Genomic DNA, 22,339 nt, shown 5'->3' with positions numbered 1-22,339 from the left:
CAGCCAAGAGAGTTAGAGCTTCTACTCTATGAGTTACCTTGCATTTACCAGATGTGAAATCCTATTATTACAAGATATACTATTATTTTAAAAGATTAGCTATATAAACAACGCATTCAAACAAAAAATTCAAAAGCCAGATATACTCAACTTTACCAAAGCAATATTAAAATTGAGCATAGTGTATTTAGTAAGTCTAAGACAGTGAGTCTAAACCCCGATGATATGTCATAGTTATTAAAAAATGTAGCTGCCACTCAGAGCCACTAAAGCAGAGGGCCTATGTAGGGGCTGGATACATATATACATATACATACATATACACACACACATACACACATAAGTTTCATCACTGATTCTGCTCCCCAGCCAGGAAAAGAATCCCTAATACAAAATACCAGGTTTTTTGGGGGGGTTTCTTTTAAATAACCTGACATTCTTTTTTTTTTTTTTTTTAATTTTTTTTTCAACGTTTTTTATTTATTTTTGGGACAGAGAGAGACAGAGCATGAACGGGGGAGGGGCAGAGAGAGAGGGAGACACAGAATCGGAAACAGGCTCCAGGCTCCGAGCCATCAGCCCAGAGCCTGACGCGGGGCTCGAACTCACGGGCCGTGAGATCGTGACCTGGCTGAAGTCGGACGCTTAACCGACTGCGCCACCCAGGCGCCCCTAACCTGACATTCTTAAACACAAATAAAATTGATACATTGTCAAAAAAATGTTTTTAATGCAAGGACTAAATAATTGATTTATTTAAATTGTCTGAATGAATAGGATTCATGAGCTGTGAAACTGGTCTACAATAGCATCTTTGGCAGAATCAAAGGCCTGCAAAAGAATAATTTAAAGGAGAAGAAAGAAAGCAAAGGGAGAGAGGTATTCGGTATTCAGGTAACCAGATGAAGTTATCATAATATTCAACTGCTGATCAAAACAATAATGCTGAGTCATCTAATAAAATGCATAAGTCTCTCTCTCACATATCTACTTATCAGTTATCTTGAAACTTCATTTAAAAAGAAACACTTTCTTACTTTCTGTTTTATACAAGGAAGCTGAGATACCAAGACTATAAAATTTGTGCCAGGTTCTACAGCAAGCGCATCAAAGAGCTGAGTGAGTGGGTGCTCTCAACCAGTGCACATACTGCCTGCCACCTGTGGGGTGGGTGGGAAGGAGGAAGAGAAAGAGGAAAACAAGAAGGGATGGAGAAAAAGGGAGGTGAAGGAAGGCTAGAGGTGACCTTCTCATGAAGGCAGCAAAAAGACTCTTGAGTGCCTTGCCCCAGCTACTGATCAGTCTCCACTACACTAGCCCACTAGTGTTCAGGGTCTGAGTGCAGAACTCTGGCTACACTCCCATCAACTCCCTCCTCCATAAAACCCATCTAGATCTGCCTGCCTCTCAGGACACTCTTTGCTGCTTTTTAAATTCATCAGCAATGACAGATCTGTGATGAAAGGTGTTATGTTGCAAGGGAAATATGTGAGTTATCTGCCATTAGCATTTAGATTTGAACAAGGATGTTCTGTGACAATGCTCTAACCCAAAGACATCGAGTTCATACTTCGAAGATACTCTCAGGTAGGCAGAAGGAAGACAGAGCTTGGGAACAGAGCAGACACCCAAGACCTCACCCTTTAATTAAATGACAATCCAACCTTTTAGAGTAATAGCTGTTTGCATTTTAAATTTCTTTACAAACTATAAAATGTCTTTATTTCACCCCCATGCAATTCTACAAGGGTAATATTTCCTGTTTGATAGATACAGAAACCAACTCAGAGATACTAGAGATAGGGTAAGTGCAAAGTAAAGACCTTAACGCAGGCGTTGTGACTGGAGATATAGTGCTCCTCCCATAACTGCTTTCCTGGGCATGGAGGTAAGTCTAAAGGTCCAAGAGGCATCCAGTTTCAGATCAAACACCAAGTTGCTATTGCTAATGAGATCAAGCTGACAAGATATATAGTGTGGGATAACCTAGCACTACAAAGTAATGGTGATGAATTTATTATTTTTTTCCATGAAACCAAATCTAAAAAGTTATTTTCATAATCATTTTTTTAAACAAATCCTTCCAGGCTTACAAACACCAAAGGCAACAAAATCTGTCTGCGGCACACTAAAGCCACACGATTTAGATTGGTAGCAATGACACAGTGTCAGCAACCTAGAAAACTAGTTTGTGTCAATGACCCCAGTTGAAAAATATTTCAAAGTATTCTATAGTATCCTTTTTATTTTAGTCTTTCACCTATTCGCAGTGTACAGAACACACAGAAATTCCGTTTAAAAATTGTGGTGGGAATCCTCCATATTATATGGCTTTGAGCCTGCACAGGATACTTATTTGATTAGAGTTGGTTGATAAAGGCCTAAAGCAGAGTTCAGTCCACAGAACAGACTAATTGCTTTCTTTTCCAAGATTCACTTTTCCCCTTTTAGTCCCCGCCAACCATGTTGTGCAGACGTGGCATTTGTTGAAAGGGCTGCTTGGATGAGGTGGAAGGACAGCAGTATAAAAGCATGGCCACTCCAGGTGATACTGTGTCCCTGGTCTCAAGGTGCTTCCAGACCTGGAAACACTAACATCGCCTGGGCACTTGCTAAAAACACACATGCTCCTACCCAAGACCGACTGATTCAGAAGCAGCAGTCTGTGCTTTAACCAGCCCTCCACGTGACCTGTGGTAGGCTGAAGTTTGAGAACTACTACCCTAAGTTGATCATTAGAGAGCATCAACTTCCAATTTAAAGGATCCTATCATTAATTATAATACTGGTATACTGTAAAATTTGCATAGAAATATGATTCCTGCTCTTTCCCATCTTGCAAGATGGTGGGCGAAAAAGCTGAGAAGCCGGATACTACGGAGAAGAAACCTGAAGCCAAGAAGGCTGATGCTGGTGGCAAGATTAAGAAGGGTAACCTCAAGGCTAAAACTCCAAAGAAGAAGAAGCCCCACTGCAGCCGAAACCCTGTCCTAGTCAGAGGAATTGGCAGATATTCCCGATCGGCTATGTATTTGACTAAGGCCATGTACAAGCGAAGTATTCAGCAGCTAAATCCAGAATTGAAAAGAAAAAGGAGAAGGTTCTTGCTACTGTCACAAAACCAGTTGGTGGTGATAAGAATGGTGGTACCCGAGTGGTTAAACTTCACAAAATGCCTAGGTATTATCCTACCGAAGATGTGCCTCAGAACCTGTTGAGCCATGGCAAAAATCCTTTCAGTCAGCATGTGAGGAAACTGCGAGCTAGCATCACTCCTAGGGCCATTTTGATCATCCTCACTGGGTGCCACAGAGGCAAGAGAGTGGTTTTCCTGAAGCAACTGAGCAGTGGCTTGCTACTTGTGACTGGACCTCTGTCTCTTAATTGAGCTCCTCTGTATAGAACACACCAGAAATTTGTCATTGCCACCTCCACCAAAATTGATATCAGCAGTGTGAAAATCCCCAAACACCTCACTGATGTTTACTTTAAGAAGAAGCTGCGTAAACCCAGATGCCAGGAAGGTGAGGTCTTCAACACAGAGAAAGAAAAATATGAGATTACAGAGCAGTGCAAGGTTGATCAGAAAGCTGTGGACTCGCAAATTCCACCAAAAATCAAAGCCGGTCCTCAGCTTCAGGTCTACCTCTGCTCTGTGTTTGCTCTCACAAATGGAGTTTACCCTCACAAATTGGTGTTCTAAATTTCTTACAAAGAACCTAATTAAATAACAGATGAAAGAAAGAAAGAAAGAAAGAAAGAAAGAAAGAAAGAAAGAAAGAAAGAAAGAAAGAAAGAAAGAAAGAAAGAAAGAAAGAAAGAAAGAAAGGGAAAGGAAGGGAAAGGAAGGGAAAGGAAGGGAAAGGAAGGGAAAGGAAGGGAAAGGAAGGGAAAGGAAGGGAAAGGGAAGGAAAGGGAAGGAAAGGGAAGGAAAGGGAAGGAAAGGGAAGGAAAGGGAAGGAAAGGGAAGGAAGGGAAGGAAGGGAAGGAAGGGAAGGGAAGGGAAGGGAAGGGAAGGGAAGGGAAGGGAAGGGAAGGGAAGGGAAGGGAAAGGAAAGGAAAGGAAAGGAAAGGAAAGGAAAGGAAAGGAAAGGAAAGGAAAGGAAGAAAGATAGATGGTTCCTTACCGCATGCCCACATATCCACTGGTTTTCCATAAGGATCTTTACGTAAAACTTCTGGAGAAAGATATCCGGGTGTGCCAGCAAAACCTAGGGAAAATGGATGTTAAGGAGTCAGAGTTGACTTAACAAAACCAATATGATATAGGAAACTAAGGAATAAAACATTTGGAGGACCTTTTAACCTTCTAATATGTTTGTCAAAATAAAATAAGGCTCTCAGAAGATGAAAATAACGCAGACTGGTTTCTCTCTATAGTAGTATCAACACTAATCTGCTTGGTAGCTTATTGGAAAAAGTACATTTATTTCCAGACATGAAGGCTACTTTATTGTGCTATACAGTCAGCCTGTATACTTAAGTCTACTCGGTTAGCAGTTCTTATTCTCACGTACTTATGTCAGAACTGAAACAAAACCTGTGAAAGATAAGAACACACCACCCTAAAATATGCCACGGCGGCATACTGATTATTTTTAACTGAAGGCAACTGAGAATTAGCAGATGTATGACAGGCTCTTTAATCTCCTCCTTTCTACCTAAAAGTAGGGCATACATTTCTTGTGGAAAAGGTGCCCTCCCTGTGCCAGGAAGAGAACATTCTTGGCATGGGAGTTGGTGCCAAGATGGATCTACACAAACCAACCTTAGTAAAATAGCCTTGCTCTTCCATTAGTTTCTCTAGGTATTTCCTCATTATTCCCCCACAGTTTAATGCCCCTAGACCAAACCCTTTTTTCTTTGTCTTGTCAAATCTCCACAGTTTATCACTTTTTGTTAAAATGGGATATAATTCCTTGGGTCTAGCCTTCTCTAGGTCTTCATTTCTTCTCTAGAAAGGCATTAAAATATTAACATTAAAACAAATTGTATGCTTTTCTCCTGTTCATCAGTCTTTTGTCAGTTCAACTCACAGGCCCCCGCCACAGACCTAAGAGGGAAAAGACAAAGTCTTTCCTCCTCTATACCTGAAAAGAAATGAGGAGAGATTTGAAGATAGGGTTAGAACCTGACAAAAGATGATAGTTATCATGATATCTACGTAATTTTATTATGAGAAGCATTCATCTATAAAACAGAAGGACACAAAACATAGATGCCAAGTAAATATTTTTGGAAATTGAGGTAGTCTATGAGGTGAGGATGGGGCTGAGAGAAGTTTAAGAATTCACTAAAAGAAATAAGCCCGAAATATATCAAAGAGATCACAGTGTACTAATAAATAGTCAGTGTGTACTCATAACTGTGAATTTAAAGGATTCAGGAACATTTGAATGAATTACTATTGAGCAAGTATCAACTAGAATTTTGAGAGAGATGTGGTAAGAGAAACTAGATGGCAGAAAAAAGTTTCATTATTGTATAAATCAATGTAAACTCCAATAAGGTACGCTTAAATAACAATCAATGTATAGCTAGAACCTAGAGTAACATTTTTCTTATTTCTGAAAATAATAGGTTTCAAATAAAAATACTTACTTTCAAAAAGACTAAAAATAACTATTCTGATTTGGCAGTCTTATTTAAAAGCACACATAAAAACAAAACATTTCTTTAAAAGGATATGTAATCAGGAATTCCTCTAACCACAAATCACTGAGGAAGCTCATTATATATTTACTGGGATGCAAAATTCTGTGGAACGGAGCTTTTTCTTCCCATCTTCAAAGCTATTAAGTACAAACAATGTATACAAAGATATAAAAACAAATGTGTGTGTGTGTGTGTGTGTGTGTGTGTGTGTGTATAAATGGCATGGTTATTTCTGAAATAAATTACTTTAGAAAGTAAGGCAAAGGGCTGGGGATTTTAATCCCCTTCCCCTTGTATTACTTTTCCTTTTCTTTGTAGTGGAGGAAGATGGAATGGACAGTGTGAAGGGACTCCCAAAAAAAAAAGCCCTGTATTATAGTTTAAGCTTTACATGGACCACAACAGATCTACCTCTTCTTCAAACTTTATTTCAAAGAAGCATTTGCTTGACAGTTGTGAGGTAGAAGAATTCCTGAATAATGGCAGTTCCATTAACTGAAGTTTGAGGATTACCTTAAGGAGTGATGTCAGTCAGCTAATTCCAAGGTAGGGCTGGGCACGAGAGTTCTAAAGAACTTCTGGTATGCCACACCTGCTCTCTCTCATTCCAACCTCTCCCAAGTTGAGACACAGACAAAGGAACCCAATGAGAAACTGATGCCAAAGTCCAGGTTAAAGACTAAGGTCCTAGCCTACACTTAAGATCCTTTATCACTCAGTTCCCCTTTATTTACCCAACATGATTTCTTTCTGCTCCTCAGCATTTGATCTGATTAATCTCTTTAAGGTCTCTTGAAAACAGACTTCTCATTCTTGCCCTTGATGTTACTTTTTCTGTTCCTTAAAGCCTCAATTTCTATCTCTACATCTTCTCTAACAAAGGGTGGGCTATGAGTTATTTCCACCTTAGTGATCTCTTTGGCTAACTATAATTCTCAGTGGTCCTTCCTTACTCTAAATGTCGAGTATTCTTTTATATACAATCTATAACCTCCTATCTAGCATCAGTAAACTTTAATGTGTGTCTTACATATCTTAGTAGAATACCTTTCCTAGAGGAGGAAATATTAATAATATTTTATTAGGTATAAAAGATAAGTCACCATGTGATTTAGAAATGAAAAGATCATTTTAAATGTAAATTATTACAAACCTTTTCCGGAGACTGAAATGGTAAGAAAACACCATCACATTCATTCTTATTTGGTATAGTTATCATTTGAGCAGTCAGTGGGGTCCTTACTCCTAATAATACTGAAGTACAGTAAAACCTTGGATTGCAAGTAACTTGTTCTGCAAGTGTTCTGCAAGATGAGCAAACATTTCTAATAAATTTTAACTTGATAAATGAGCGATGTCTTGCAATACAAGTAAGATGTGATGCCGAATGTCACATGATCACAACTGAGCCAATGGTTCTCTCTCTCTCTCTCTCATTGCAGGACTATGGGTGATCGTCGCTTGGATGCTTGGTCTCAGGCTGTTGTGTTTGGCAGATATCAGTGATTCTTCAGAATGTTGGAAGGTGCCCATAACTGACGGTAGTGTATTATTTGTCACTTCAAAGCACCTGTGGACAGTCCCTTGCTTTTCTAGACAAGAGGAAGCTTAGGAATGCTTTGCTTCATTCTAGGTCAGGCTGCCTGCAGATATAGACCCTTTCCTCTACTGCTTTATTGCCAGTTACATTAAATATGGTGTATGACAAGAGTTGATTAATACTGTACTGTACTCAACATCCGCATTAGCACATACAATGGCCCCCATGCAGAACAAGATTCCATTAAGCTAATAGATAGTAGTTATTCTGTTAGTGATAGTGAAAGTGGTCCTAAACAATAACCCTCCTCTCTTTTGTTTGCTTCACACCAGTCACAAAGGTTTTCAAAGATAGGTTCAGGTTGTTTATTTTTCATTACGTTTTGTATTATATTCCAGTATTGTAATCATTTTTATATGAATATTTTTGGGTTGTGGAACAAATCATCTGAGTTTCCATTATTTCTTATTGGGAAATTCACTTTGATATACAAGTGCTTTGGATTACAAGCATGTTTCTGGAACAAATTATGCTCACAAACCAAGGTTTTACTGTATAATCTAAATGCACAAACAGTAAGGAACCGTGTACTGTGCAATGTGTTCTCATGAATACCAAAATACTGAGGGTAAAATGGATAAAACCTTCTTTAGCAGGAGATTAAACTCATAAGAATCTTGTTTTTCATGATGTATGTTATTAGCAAGGAAATTAATGAGAGCTTGCCTTCTTTAGAGATAGTATGTTTTTCTCACTCTGAAAAACCAATAGGAGTATCAGAATATACCAAAACAAATACAGAATTACTTACTGTTGGAAATGTATCCATTGCATTAAAAAAAAAAACCTTAATATTTAGAAAAAGAGACATAACAGCAACCAAGTAAAACAATTCTTACATGAAGCAAGATGGTGGTAGTTATACTTTTTTGCCCTAACAGCAACAAAGAACTAGAGATATATTGTAAATAGCACTTCTAATCCCACAGGAGAAAATGGACTGTATTTGGATATTTTGCTTTGGTAAATTTTCTAGCCATCTTAACAAATGCAGTGACACAAGGTGTTACTTCTAGCATTTTGGCTAGTGCTCAAATAAATCGGGGCTAAGAAGACAGAAGAAATTATCATGAGAAAAACATTTAGGCTTGAAAATGAGCATTGAAAAAACGCAATAAACAGCTTCTATAAGCCTTGTCTCGTTTTTATTTATAGAAGAACTCTTAAAATAAAATTGTGCAAAAGCCTGAACTCCTTGCATTGCACAAAATAAAGAGTTCTGCTCTTTTCTTAAAATTAAAATAATTTATTTTATTAAAATAAAAAGACTCCCTGCCTAACACTGATAATACATTTTAAAAGATAAAATTAATCAAATACACGAGACTATGCTGGTAGGTAATACTGAATAAATATCGAAACAAGTCGTTCATACTAAAACATGCTTTTACTTTAAAATTTATGATATATCTAGTAGAACACCCACAAGATATATTATATACACCACATGCCTCCTTCTCAGGTAGGTTACAATGAGGATTCACTTGAACTTGAGTAGAATAAGCAGAAAATATGCTAAAGAAAAAAAAAGAAAAAAAAAAACTTGTGTTTTCGCTTAAGCTTATAAACTATGTTTTTTTCCTACACTTGTTGAAATGCTGAATTTTATTAGGACTTAAAATGCACCTCTTAAAAGTAATTACTCTAATAGATACCCTAGCAAGAACTTAACTGTCATAGAATCATACAGAAGAAGAAATGGGGATTTTATTCCCAATCTGTCATTCTTTCTCTGGAACCAGATCACTTTTAGAAATAAACCAGATCACAATTTGAAATTTGTGTACTTTTATTTGGATGCTATTGCTTTCACTAACTTGGTATTTGGTTTTTCCACTCATGGATTTGCTCAACAACTGTCACTAAGTAGGCAAAGAACTGTGACATTGTGTTCCCTGCCAAGATGGTTTTGAAAACTTATTCAACATCTTTTGTAGCACAGGTATGTTCCTTGCAAGGAAGTGTTTATTATAACTGCTTACAAAGAGGACAATGGACCTCACAGAGTTAAAGTGACTTGCCCAATATCATACAGCTATTAAGAACCACAGGATATAAGCTTGGGTATTCTAGTTCAAAAAGCGGAGTTTTTTGCACTACACTCAATTCTGTCCTCAGCTCAGAGCACAAGAGATAAAACACAGAGCTCAAAAACAGGGGAGATTTAAGGAGCTCAATAATATCATTCTTGCAAGCACCAAGCCAAATTACTGATGTTAATTTGCAGCCTCAGCTCTGATAATAGGGCTTGTCTTGTTCCTGATATCTAATCATCACCTTGTACCCAGTTCTGACAATTACATCCCTTAGCCTAAATCTAAGTCCCTATTTTGGTATCCTGCTTCATACCTGGAGTCTTGTGAAACAGGTTCCCAGTTTTCTCTAGATGGGGCTAAAGTCCAACCTCTAGGGTTTTGATTTCCTCTAAACAGATTTCCTTAGAGTTCAGAGACCTTGTCTGTTTTGCATGGTATCTGGAACTTGTTTCTGCGTACTCATTAGTTCAAGCTGTCATCAGGCATAGTTTGACCTCCTGCATTAGCCTAACTGGTCCCTTGCCTTGAGGCTAAGTATCCTTAAGCCACCCTCCACATTGTTACCCACAACATCATTACGTAACATAAACCCAATTATGTCCTTCCCTTCTTAAAATTTTTCACCAGATCCTTGAAACTTCTAGGATAAAAGCCAAATCCTTCAAAAGCACATAAAATCCTTTCCCACCTCATTAACTACCACTCATCCCAGTATACTTTATACTTTACTATACCAAATTTCTTGTTATTCCTTAAATAGAAACAATAGTTTCATGCCTCTGAGATTTTGTATGTGCTGATCCCTCTGTATGGCCTTTATGTTAGTGAACAAATTCTCATTCACCCATTAGGGAGGCAGAAAAGCACACCAATCACTGAAACTTGCCCCACAGGCAGAATTTCAGACTTCCTCTCTTGTGCTCCACAGCACTTCATGCATGCTTCTTTTAAGATGCTCCCACACTGCATGGTAAATAGTTATTGATATGGAAGTGTCAGCATCTTGAGGGGGCAGGGCCTCATGCTTAATTCAAGCATCCCCATTAATTACTCAGTCCATCTCTGCGATTGCCCTGCTACTTCCTGTTGGACCTCAACTCCAAATTACTATATATTCTTTATCTGTGTCAACCATGTTCTTACCCAGGATACAAAGATGTGACTGTATCTCCAATTTACAGTACTTATTCTAGGTCTTACTTTCTCTGAGTTTGCAATTAACAGGAACAAGCTTATTCATATGTCAAAATATGACAAACCAAATGCCAAATTTGGAGATACTAAATTTATCTGGTGGGTGAGGAGAGTCTTTATGCAAATGATGGTATTAAGCTTAGGAGGACTCACGGACAAGGGTAACAGTCAGGTACTACTGAAACAGGACAGGAAGCAGAAAATGAGGTCCTAAATTAAGCTGCTGGCAGAGGAGATGGGAGAAGGCTGCCATGTCATCCATTCCCACTTACTAGCTGGGACAGATTAGAGACAGAGTGAATCCTGGAAGCTCTGTGCACACCTTATCTTTAGGAAAACACAGAGAGGGTCTGCATGTAAAACAAAAGGAATAAGCATTTTTTTGAGTGCTCTGTTGTTGTTCAGCGAAAAAGCAATGAGAAGTGAAAAAAAATCATTTAAAAAATAACCTAACCTCAATACATTGAAAGTCAGAAAAGTAAGATTGAGGCTTGGGGAGAGGTTATATTTTGGGACATTACATGAAAAACTGGGTCAGTACTGAGAAGCGGCAAAAACGGAGGCATAAAAAAAAGTGAATAAAATAACCTGACAGGATAAATATTAAAACAATCCACAAGCCTGGTTAGAAATGCTCTAATTTAAACTCACAGTTAATTTCTTTCTTAACTGTAAACAAACTGTAAACAAAATTTCATCATATAGAAATTTCAAAATTATCAAAATTTTAGAGAGGAAACTGGAAGTTTAAAGAACAGAAGATAATTAAGGTAAACACACACATACACACATAATATTTTTAGAACCTTAATTTCTTTTTTTTTTTTTTCAACCTTTATTTATTTTTGGGACAGAGAGAGTCAGAGCATGAACGGGGGAGGGGCAGAGAGAGAGGGAGACACAGAATCGGAAACAGGCTCCAGGCTCTGAGCCATCAGCCCAGAGCCTGACGCGGGGCTCGAACTCCCGGACCGCGAGATCGTGACCTGGCTGAAGTCGGACGCTTAACCGACTGCGCCACCCAGGCGCCCCTAGAACCTTAATTTCTTAATCAAAAAAATATGTGAAATAGTCCATATTTCCTGAGTACCTATTTATACAGCAGTTTTTGGCATCAAGTAAGGTTCTGTGTGAACAATAAATTTCTTCTGAAATGAAAAATAAGTCCTTTTTGAACACTGCAACCCTCCCCATTAATTCTTGGTACAGGATTCATTTTCTCACTCATCCCTTAAGAAAAAGTCAATGTGTTACTGTTCTCATATTAATATTTTCCCTTAAATTACTTCTAGATCATATACCCTTTAATGTCAGTAAAATTAAGTGCTTATAAAGATCTAATGTCTTCAAATTTAGTCAGGTTGTTGTTAGAGGCAACATTTCTGTCTTATTTTGGCTGGGAAGTGGGCTACAATGAGCCAGAAGAGAACGAGCAGCATGAAGTAGAGAGAGGCCCTACTCACCAAACCACGCCTGCTGGTCTCCTTGAACTTCTATGGCTAAGCCAAAGTCTGCCAGTTTCACAGCTGCTCCCTTGGATTTGCTAGCTAAAAGCAAATTCTCAGGCTTTATTTAGAAAGAAAAAAAAAAGAGACTGAAGTGAGAACCTATTTTAAGTGACTATTCAAAACTAACAACATATTTTGTAAGAATAGGAAAAAAAAAAAAGTCATGCACTGTCCTCTCTCCAGGAGACTGTCATTCCTAAATCTCAGGGAAAATATGGTTAGAAAAATGATTAAAAATTATCATGTGTGCAGGCTTCAGACAGATGCAAAAATGTACTAGAGAGATACTGGGCAGAAGAGAGAATACACTTGGGGAGAGACCAAATGAATGGAAGCACCTGTCTTGACCTGCTCACATGCTTCCAAGGGCTGCTGAGGTCCAGACTTGGCCATGGACATTGACTTAGAAGCCTAATAGAGCACAGACATTTTCAGCAGAAGGAAACTTGGCAAAATGATAACAAGAGTTGGACCAATCTACAGACATTTGGCAAATGAAACTGTGCAAATTAAATCCTAGTTGACTTCAAGAGTTTGGACCCAAATGTAGTGATTTTGATTCCTCAATGTTTCCAAACAATTTCTGAACAAATTTTGGAGTCTTATTCTGAATTACGTATTAAATTGCTGTCTTTAAGAATCTGTTTATTCTTAAAGGCAGGAAGAGTGTACTACTATTTGCCAAATGTTATAGTTAGCTTTTTTTTCTTCATAAGCCAGTTTTTTAAAACATAATTTATATGTCTACAAAGTGTGATTCAAATCATTCTTTATATATGTGTTCTCACATGTTGGAATACTATAAGAAATACACATTTTCATTTTCTTGGGTATTTATCGTTGTTCAAGGACTGATAACTCAGTCTTGGAATAAGGCTGTGTCTATTTATCCCTGTTTCCCAACCAGGGCATCGAGACACACTGGAACTTTGAAAACAGGCATCAGGGCAAAATCCTGAATTTCCCCAGACCGCCTTTGTGGATTTTAGGAACTAAAGGCAGAAGACGGTCAGGAAAAGGAGGCTAATTAAGACATACAGTGAAGTCCACCATCCCCAAGTACACATTTGGGAGTGTAGTTCAACATGTTCTTACCTTGGGCTAAAACCCAGTAAATTTAGATGTGTGCCTCGGACTGAAAAAAGTTGGGAAACAATGGAGTCTACAAGTGCCAAAACAATTGTCTGGAAATCTACATATTCAGGTCATTCAAATTGGTTCTGTTTATGTGTTAGCAAACTAATATAATTTTTTTTTCATGAAATGGCTACTTTTTTCTTACTGAATTAAGCAATTCTGTTGGTTGTTTTGACCTTGTATAAACACAGCCTAAACCAATATTTATTAAGCCAGCCATGCAAATTAGCAAAGACTCATAACCAGAACTTGGAAAAAATTAGGTTAAGTCTACAAGAAATAAGAGTGTAGGCAAGTAAGTTTTAATCAAGTACCAGCTTCTTCGGGCTATTGCTGTTCACTGCCATCAGATTCATCACTATTATGACAATAGGTAACTGTAAGGAAAACTTTATAATTGCTTAGGGCTGATAGGGGTTTTTTTGGTTTGTTTTTTTAATCACCTCAACACTAAACACATGGTAATTTAATGTGGACACTGGGATAAAGATGTCTCAAGGATATGAAAGATCTCCAGGCTGAAATAACTTTTAGTAAAAACCTAACACTCAAAATTAGTTGGAACTCTGTTATCTATTAATGTAGTACAGTACCTAACAATGTTATATTATTAATATTTGACATTTTGTTTTCATTAATAAAATTTATGGCCCGCTACATTCACGCATTTTCTAATTTAATCACAATGTGATTTCCAGCTATCAATTTATGGAATAAATGACTTGGAAAAACCACATCAAACTCTAAGCAATAGTTTAGTTCTTCGTAACCTTCACGTTCAAAAGCATTGAGATGTCAGAGATCTCTGCTAATACACATCTGTCCTAATTTGTCAACCACACTCATTCAAGGAGAGTTCCAATCACTTTAGAAATCTCAGTCATTTGGGGTCTTTAGATCAAATAATACTGAAGTTGTTGAGAAAATGCCAGCGCCATCAGTAAGTAAACTTTTAAAATATTTACTGTGCTTTTATTCTTATCACTAGATCAAAAACGTTTCTTGGCAGTGCTGTGTGCATTATGCCCTTAAACACCAAGTATCTGCCAATTCAGAAGAAATGGAACACCTTAGGATTTTATCATGCATGGTCTCTGAATGACTGGGGCAAATATTCATACCTAGAGATGACCTAGAAGACCTCTCTATAGGGCCTCATGAGTCATCCAGGGAAATAATCCATCTGGATCAGTGTTTCACCTTCTACCCATGAAGACTGTTCAGCTGCAGTTATGTACAGGAAAAGGCAGGGATCTTTCAAGGTTACTGTGTAGATTTAAAAATTAATAGCACTAAAATGGCCTCATGTTTGTACATATCTTTTAGGCAAACCTAAAATATTGAATTACGGAATACATCCTGTAAAATACATCCTGTAAAATTTTTACATCCTGTAAAATCAGGATGCTTATTGATTTTATTAAAGGATTCTTTGCTTTCATAAAATGTTTCATCACAAGATTGCTTCTAATGACCAGCTTCAATGAAACATTAGAAATAGCACACAGATTTGAACTATATACAACTCTCTGGAATATATCCAAAATTTGAATAATCCTGTTATCATGTTCTACTATTTATATAGCTTCCAACTTAAAAAATATGTTGTACTACAAAAGTTTGTTGGCAAGTAGGTTAGTTCAAATTCTGAACACCGACAGAAAGGAAGATAATTTGTGATTATATTTCATAAAAGCTGAAATGGTAGAATCTTACAGCGAATTAGTGGCTGCTTCCTTAAAAAGGATTACCACTACACTCTTATCTGCTACTATTCGACTATTTTGATTTTCTAAAGCAAAGGAGAAAGGTGAAATCAGAAACATAGGTTTTCCAATGCACAGATGAACATGAGAGAAATGGGCAACATGATGACCTAGAAAAAAGATGAAGATCTAGGTTTATGTCCTGTGTGGACATGGGTAACTCACAGTCTTAGAGCTAATGAGTCCCTTCAACTTTCAAATGCACATCACATTTGCAATGAATGTTTATAACTTGGAGGATGTCTATATTCCTAAATTTAATTCAATCTATTATGCTAATCTTTATATATTGAGATTATCTCTAAATTCCTATAATGCGATCACTTTTTAGGTCGGTTTTTAAATAGATTCTACTGATGTTCTCACACACAGGTTCCTTCCCCACCCAATTGCTTCCTAATGATGCAGGATTTTCCATGACATCTGGTCTTAGTGTCAACAACCATTTATAGCATATCAGCTGTAATGAGCAGCAACTGTTGGCAAGTTTTGTTTTCTACTTCCATATGGATGCAGAGGCAACTTTGTTAGTTGTGATTTGAGATTTTCTTGAATCTGTTCAAATATCTCAAAGTACCTAGGCAAGTTGCTGGAATCACTTTTAGGACAGAGACTGGCATAGGAGATAAAATGACTCAAACTCCTCAGTGTCTAAATGAGGTAGAGACATCAAAAAAGATGGAGGACTTGAAGCCAGCTTTCTGATTGCTTCTTTTAAAGATGTGAGACTGAGGGAATTCCTCCAATGGCTTAAAAATGGGAAAGTTTTATACCATTGGTATAGACAGTCCACTAAGTAGCTAGTTGCAAAAGAATCTGAAATACTCAAAAATATTTACTACCCATATCCAAATAAGACAAGGGGGAGAACTTATGAGACATATTTTCAATCTTGCTTCTCAAAAATCTCACAAACATATGAGAATTTCTAAATTAATGTGATCTTTATGAAGGAACTGATTTGGCAAAAGTGGTGACCATCTTCAGCATCAGTCATTTCACAGCCAATAAACCTAGCCAATAAAACTCAAATACTAGGACTATATATGTGCAGCAACATCATGTGTGCTTTACTTTTTTTTATAGCTCTTTCCTTTATGAATATTATAAAAACAGCTAGTTATTAGTTTCATTATTCCATTATTATTTAATTCTTACATTTATTTGCTTATTAGTTTTCAGGAACTGAAATTGTCTTTTTAGATTTCTTTCCTCTATTGAAGTGTATCAATTATTTCAACATGAAGATAAGCATTCTGTGCTTTGGTGTGTTTTCAGTCACTTTTCCTTTGCCAAAGAAGGTGTGAACAAAGCTCCTAGAAATAAACTAAGTGAAAGTTTGCATGAATTGCAAAGCTTGAATACCAATCTCACTCATGAACATGGTAGAAGTTCTTTTGTGCACATGGTACAAGTGACTTTTGTTTTAATTTTTATATGGAATGGATGCCTGAATATATGTAGTTAGCACAGGGAGTTTTCAGCTGACACATGTGCTGTAAGTCTGTGATTAGGAAGTATTATTTGTATAACCATGCATATATGGAGCAAGTTCCTTAGAATTGTCTGTTTTCCATTCCTGTTTTTTTTTTTTTTTTTTATTTACTTCTACATCATTAGTACATATTTTCAGGTAGACTGAAAGAAGTGAGGGTGACCACAGTGGGACTGTGTCAATCACCTACTGTTTCTCTATGGCTTGACACACAGTTGTCAGGTTCAATAAAGAGACACCAGAATGACTAATGAATTATGGAATTTATCACTTACATAGTTTCTAAAGCACCTCGACATACATTATACACAAATGATAGGTTTGTTAAACTTGTATTTAAGTATGCTTTTGAGAAAAGTGGAATAATTGTGATTTTATAATTATTCAAAACAGACATTCACAATTTGATATATCTATTGCTAAAGAGGATTTATTGCATGTCATAGTCCTCCAGAAAATTAATTTCTTTCTTTTCTGGTTTTAAATTTAATTTTATTCCTATAAAAGTTTTCAAGTGCCCCCAAATCTCCAGAATTATTACCTTCATTAAAACCTATTCTATTCCTCTCTCTCTTCTTCCCTCTCTTTCTCCATCTATTGACCTAATGACTTTTCCATTAAATAACATTGTTTTTCAGGAGGTAGCTCATTCTCTGCTAAGCCAGTTTACAGGTGTCGATGTGCTGCTAAGAGATTATTGTGTGTATATGAAGTCTTCTAACCAGATTGGTGTTCATGAAGTAGTTTGGTAACCATTTCTGCTGTACTTTGAACTGAAGAAATCTTACCCCTTTGTGTGAAATACAGTTATATGATAAAACGCAGCTATAGAGCTGCCTCCTTTGACTTCTGTTAACTGATTCACAGAAACTGTACTCTTCGGGCTCTTAAATGAGAGAACACATCTGGTTTGATATCCCTCTACTTCTTGTGACCTCAAGAGCTGTGATTTGTTACTGCGACCTTTTTAACCTAATGCTTTTCAGGGTGCAGTATTCATGTGATGTATATCCTTCTTTCTGGGAGGAACAGCCCTGATACATATTTTAAAATGATCTTTATTCAGTGGCCTATAGGTTCTATCCACATAAGGTTTGTTCTTAGTTTGCTCTGTAATTTATGCCCAGAGTTATGACAGTGCCTCAACAGGTACTTAAGACATGTTTGATGAATGTTTGTTCCTCTCTCTTTATACCTGACTTTTCAATCCTCAGTTCACAAACACTCAACACTGAGTTATAGCAATCCATTCTTTGTAAACAGTCTATTTTTAGGTACTTCAAACTGATTGTCTGATGTGGCCTAAATTACATGTGGTAAATGCATATCGTTCTTCTCTATGCCTCATTTTCCCAAGGCTGGGACCAATGCCACTTTACTGATTTCCTGAATAAGAAATTTATACTTTGGACACCAATCTATTGGCAAATTATATTGTCCCCTTCCACTCCATATTATATCTTAAAAAGTAACTTATTCTCTTATTCCTAATGATACAGATTTTGTGTAGTTCTGGAACATCCATAGGCAGAATCATTTTAATCATTTGATTCACAAATCTTAAAATCATTTCTCCAATTCTTACTGTTTCCGGTGAAATTACTTTCCCATCATCGTTTGACCTATTTTTCGGCCTCTGTAAAGTTTTTGATTTATCCAACTAACGAATTGAGAAATGGTAGCAATTAAGTCTGCAGACACTGGAAACAAAATGCTTGGGCACAAATCATATGTCACTAGCTGAACGACCATGAGTAAGTTCTTTCACTAGTGGTTGCTAAAGCTCTCTTTACGCAACATGGGGAATATCAAAGCGCCTTCTTCATAAAGCTGTTAAGATTCATATGATATCACAGTTTAGGGTACATGGTAAATGCCTGATAAATGGCAGCTATTATCATTTTTATTACTAACATCTCACCTTGATCCAAATTCTCCCAAAGATGAGAGTCATATTCAACTATAGTACTATAATTATGTCACCACTGGTAGATACTCCTTAATATTGCTTAGGTTTGACACTGGCTGCACATTAGACAAAAGGCTTGTGTATCCACTGGATACTGTCTGGCTCTGACTGATGTGTTTCCTTTATGCTAATATCCCACCACATGGAACCTTATTCTACTGCTTGTTTGAGGACATCCTCTAATTGTCTGCTATGCCTCAGCCTTGTCTCTAGATCCTTATAATTTTCCATCTGGTGGATTCCACTGTCTAAGAAGCTCCCAAGAGTGGCAGTTATTCAGATAATGATCTTTATGTTATGACTGTATCAAAGAGGATATACTTATCCTCTTTATTCAATATTAATTAACATCCACAAAAGCTATTTTATTCAATGATGCTTTTTATATTGTAAATGTGCTTTTCATTGAGTTTCATTCATTCCTAAATTGAAAGCATATGCCACAAGTATTTACTAGGTATGAAGTCCTATATTAGGTACTGTGAACTATTATAGGTAGTATTATAAGTAGATATTGTAGGTATTACAGTAATATAGCTATTGTTCTAGGATGGGCTTACAAACAAATTGTACAGTACTCATATGCTTGTAGGTGCCTTTAATAATGATGGAAAACAGAACACTTTCTGTGTTTTTCTCTCACTGATATGGACACATTAAACTGTGCATCAAACATCTGTATTATATACGAATTAACAAATGAATCAAGATATAGAAACAAAAATATATGACCTAAGAATAGGAGGGCAAATTTTTTGTTTAAAGCCTGATAATAAAAAAATTTACCTATCTCTTTCAATTTTATGTATTGGCAAATATACTATTACAAGCAGTATACTTAGCAGATAAAGTATACATGTAGATATAAAAGACATAAAACAAAATCAGAGATTTAGCACACTCAGGGTGTGTGTATGAACTTCCTCTAATATATTTTTTTAGTATGCTATGAACTCTCTTATCATGTTATGAAATGGCCTACTGAAACATGCCCTGAAAACTAGACTCAACTGAAATCTATTCAAGTCAGGAATTTGACAGAAACCAAGATAATCCCAAAAATTATAACAAGCTCTACACAAAGCATACTCCTATCCTCTCCCAAAATCAAAATAAGGATGGAGAACAAAAACATTTTGTTGAGTGATGTGCAGGTTATTTCCTTTGGTATCAGGCCTCCCTAAAAATCACCTGCCTGAGTTTTTCATTTTTTTTTCGTCTTTATTTCTGAGAGAGAGCACGAGCAGGGGAGGAACAGAGAGAGAGGGAGACACAGAATCCGAAGCAGGCTCCAGTCTCTGAGCTGTTAGCACAGAGCCCGACTCGGGGCTCGAACCCATGAACCACGAGATCATGACCTCAGGTGAAGTCGGACGCTCAGCCGACTGAGCCACCCAGGTGCCCCCTGCCTGAGTTTTTAACTAGTGAATTTAACTCCTAGGTCAGAAAATATATTTTTGCACAGCCCACAACCTAGACCCACTGCCATCTCTGATTAAAGCTCCAGTCTTTGAAGAGCTCAGCTGAGTTGGAACACTTACAGAAGCCCAATATCATGACCCCACAAGATAGATTTTAAGGTCATGTAAGAGAATTAACATTTTTTCAACCTTGGCTTTTAGAGTATACTTATAATTACATAACATGGAGTAAAATATTTCAAATGATAATGTATTAAATTGAGTATCTGATAAAATTGTACAAATAAATGTGTATGCTCATGTATATTCACTTAGGACAGTAGTACAGTGAGAGCTCGGAGGAGTAACAAAACGGGGACTTTCTCTACATGTCTGATAGGGAATTCTTGAGGTGATTGCCAAAGATATGAATTTTCAAAGGAACATATTGTTTTTCCTTAATCCTGATGGGTACATTTGGTAAAGTGTTAGCAGATGCACACAGTCCCATCTTGGCTCTCCAAAAGAAAATGCCCTTAACCATACCTTTGCTTTTGACATTTAAAGCTCTCAGACTCAAATTGAAATCGAAGGAAGATCTGAGAGACTAAGGTGATACTTTGCTTACACATCACATCTTCAAGTAACTCGTTGTGGATCCTTAGAGATATATTCTTCCAGAGCATACTAGATGAATGGTAACTACGGATTTACCAATGTATCGTAACTAGGGAAGTCTGCAAGTGAGAAACCAGCCCAGGTCCTCCCACTGAACACACACAGTTGACATTCTACATTACTTGGCCACGTTTGTACTAATGCCTGGAAGTGGCTGAGGCTTGAAACAAAGAATGACAACCGCATAGTGCTCACAATTTGCTATTTTGCCCACCCAGTGCTTTCACTTAAATTTCTAGGCCTTCACTAGATCCCTGAAATTCCATAAGTGAAACTAGAGTGCTGACAGAAGGGGACAGAGAGTGGATGAAAGAGAAGCCTCCCCCTGAACTGTTTAATTTCTAAGTGATCTGAACATTTCTCATCCTCAATGGTATCAGAAACTGAGTGAAGTCTTAAAAGTATGAGTCCATATACAGGTTACATAAATATTATTTGACATTAAATCTGTTTGACCTTTTTCCTATCTGTTTTAAAAGGCACTAGTATCTTAGTACTTAGGAATGTAAATAAACAAGGAGCCAGGAAGCCTCAATGTCCTCAGAATTCCTGGAACGTTTTGGACTTCAGAGCCCAAAACGGAGGTCCTTTAGCACCAATCACTTGGGCCAAAAACCTATTCAATGACTTTATCTCTACTCTCTTTATAATTTTCATAACTATTTACATTATATTAGGTATACACAGTATGACTCTAAAATAGTATGTTTGATCAATGTCCACAGAATGAGTTCAGACTGAAGAAGAGACCATCAATCGTACTCAAAGTCACATTAAGTGCTATATTCTTAGGAGGAAAGAAATATAGCAACCTATTTATTGTTAATGGTAGGACATTATTTCTCGGGATGAAATGGGATTTATTTAAGTCTCAAGTGTGTATCAGAGAAGAGATGAAATAAGCGAGACTGTGGTAAGGGAATGTGTTTTCGTAATGTGTTGGAATGAGTCCACACAACTTTCTTGCTCATATTTTTGCCTTTACAGGCATAATTGCAGCTGAACAGTCATTAGGAATTGTGTGGTGGTTTATCTTCTCCAACAGCATTACTCACCTTCAGGTCCCGATGGACTACGCCCATCTGATGGCAGTGTAGCACAGCCTCCAGGATCTGCTGAATGCAATGACTGCATGCAAACACCAGGGGGCGTGTGTTAGTTCCAAGCTTACACTCACTGTCTGTATACCCTCAGAGAGACTGGGTTACAGTGCAAAACCAGCAGACAACTGGGTTGTATTTTACCACCTTCAGTAATGTAAACATATTGCTCAAGTAGAGTGACTACTACCTCAGCGCAATCAGGATCTTGCCAGATGTGAGAGAAAATGTGGATCCACGTGTTTGAGGACAAAAACCTTCTTAAAAATATTTTAATTCAGGAGCTCATTTCCTAGTTCTAAATTCTTATAGGAAAAGAACTGGAATGCAAGTAGAAATTTTATAGCTGTCGTGGTCCACCTCCACCCCATATAAAAAAACTGCTTCCCTATTCTCTCCCATTTTTCAGTATCATTCCAAAGGCTGTCACATTAGCAGTCAAGGCACCATTAAGGTGAAATTAGGATACGTAATGAATTTTTGATAAATCATTAACTTCTTGTGCTTTAATTTAGCTGGCAATTATTACCTCTTGCCTGAGGGTTCATCAGACTCAAATGGAGCAATGTGTAGCCAGTTGTTTTGCTACAGCAACCCATGGTCTCAGAACAGAAGTGGTGTTTAAATCTACAGGCGGACATACATCACAGGCCAAGTTTATCTCCAGGTGAATGCTGGACATTTCAGGAAAGCCTGCCCCCAAACCGCCTCTGGTAGTTTACTGCTTGGAAACTTAACAGGTTGTGTTTTTAATATTGTCCTTTCCTTTCTGCTATGATGTATATTTAGCCTGTAGATGAG

The 22,339-nt window shown here is 37.2% G+C and overlaps 1 protein-coding gene, 2 long non-coding RNA genes and 1 pseudogene across 22 annotated transcripts in view; 2 read left to right on the top strand and 2 right to left on the bottom strand.

Moving 5' to 3' along the window:
• The window catches only part of CAMK2D (calcium/calmodulin dependent protein kinase II delta), a 316,489-nt gene that overhangs the window by 66,576 nt on the left and 227,574 nt on the right, over positions 1 to 22,339 (bottom strand). For 11 of the 20 annotated variants that reach the window (XM_086704327.1, XM_086704330.1, XM_086704334.1 and 8 more), the window contains exons 7-8: positions 11,949 to 12,051; positions 4,128 to 4,211 (exon numbers count right to left, since the gene is read on the bottom strand). In XM_086704327.1, coding sequence (XP_086560453.1) covers positions 4,128 to 4,211; positions 11,949 to 12,051 — 187 coding nt within the window. Of the gene's footprint in view, positions 1 to 4,127; positions 4,212 to 11,948; positions 12,052 to 21,493; positions 21,567 to 22,339 lie in introns of all 20 variants that reach the window. The other 9 variants (XM_086704328.1, XM_086704331.1, XM_086704340.1 and 6 more) reach the window with 1 other exon arrangement.
• LOC147581807 (uncharacterized) lies at positions 680 to 22,195 on the top strand. The gene is made up of 3 exons (XR_015250286.1): positions 680 to 894; positions 7,098 to 7,196; positions 22,054 to 22,195. It is a non-coding gene; the product is annotated as an uncharacterized LOC147581807 (long non-coding RNA).
• LOC112858670 (large ribosomal subunit protein eL6 pseudogene) lies at positions 2,844 to 3,733 on the top strand (annotated as a pseudogene).
• LOC147581808 (uncharacterized) lies at positions 6,485 to 11,942 on the bottom strand. The gene is made up of 2 exons (XR_015250285.1): positions 11,524 to 11,942; positions 6,485 to 11,291 (listed from the first exon to the last, which is right to left on the bottom strand). It is a non-coding gene; the product is annotated as an uncharacterized LOC147581808 (long non-coding RNA).

This window comes from Puma concolor, chromosome B1, assembly GCF_028749965.1.
Source record: "Puma concolor isolate L17-30 chromosome B1, mPumCon1.1.hap2, whole genome shotgun sequence".
Taxonomy (NCBI): domain Eukaryota; kingdom Metazoa; phylum Chordata; class Mammalia; order Carnivora; family Felidae; genus Puma; species Puma concolor.
The sequence above is the reverse complement of the archived record's forward strand: the minus strand, read 5'-3'. Positions and strand labels throughout refer to the sequence as shown.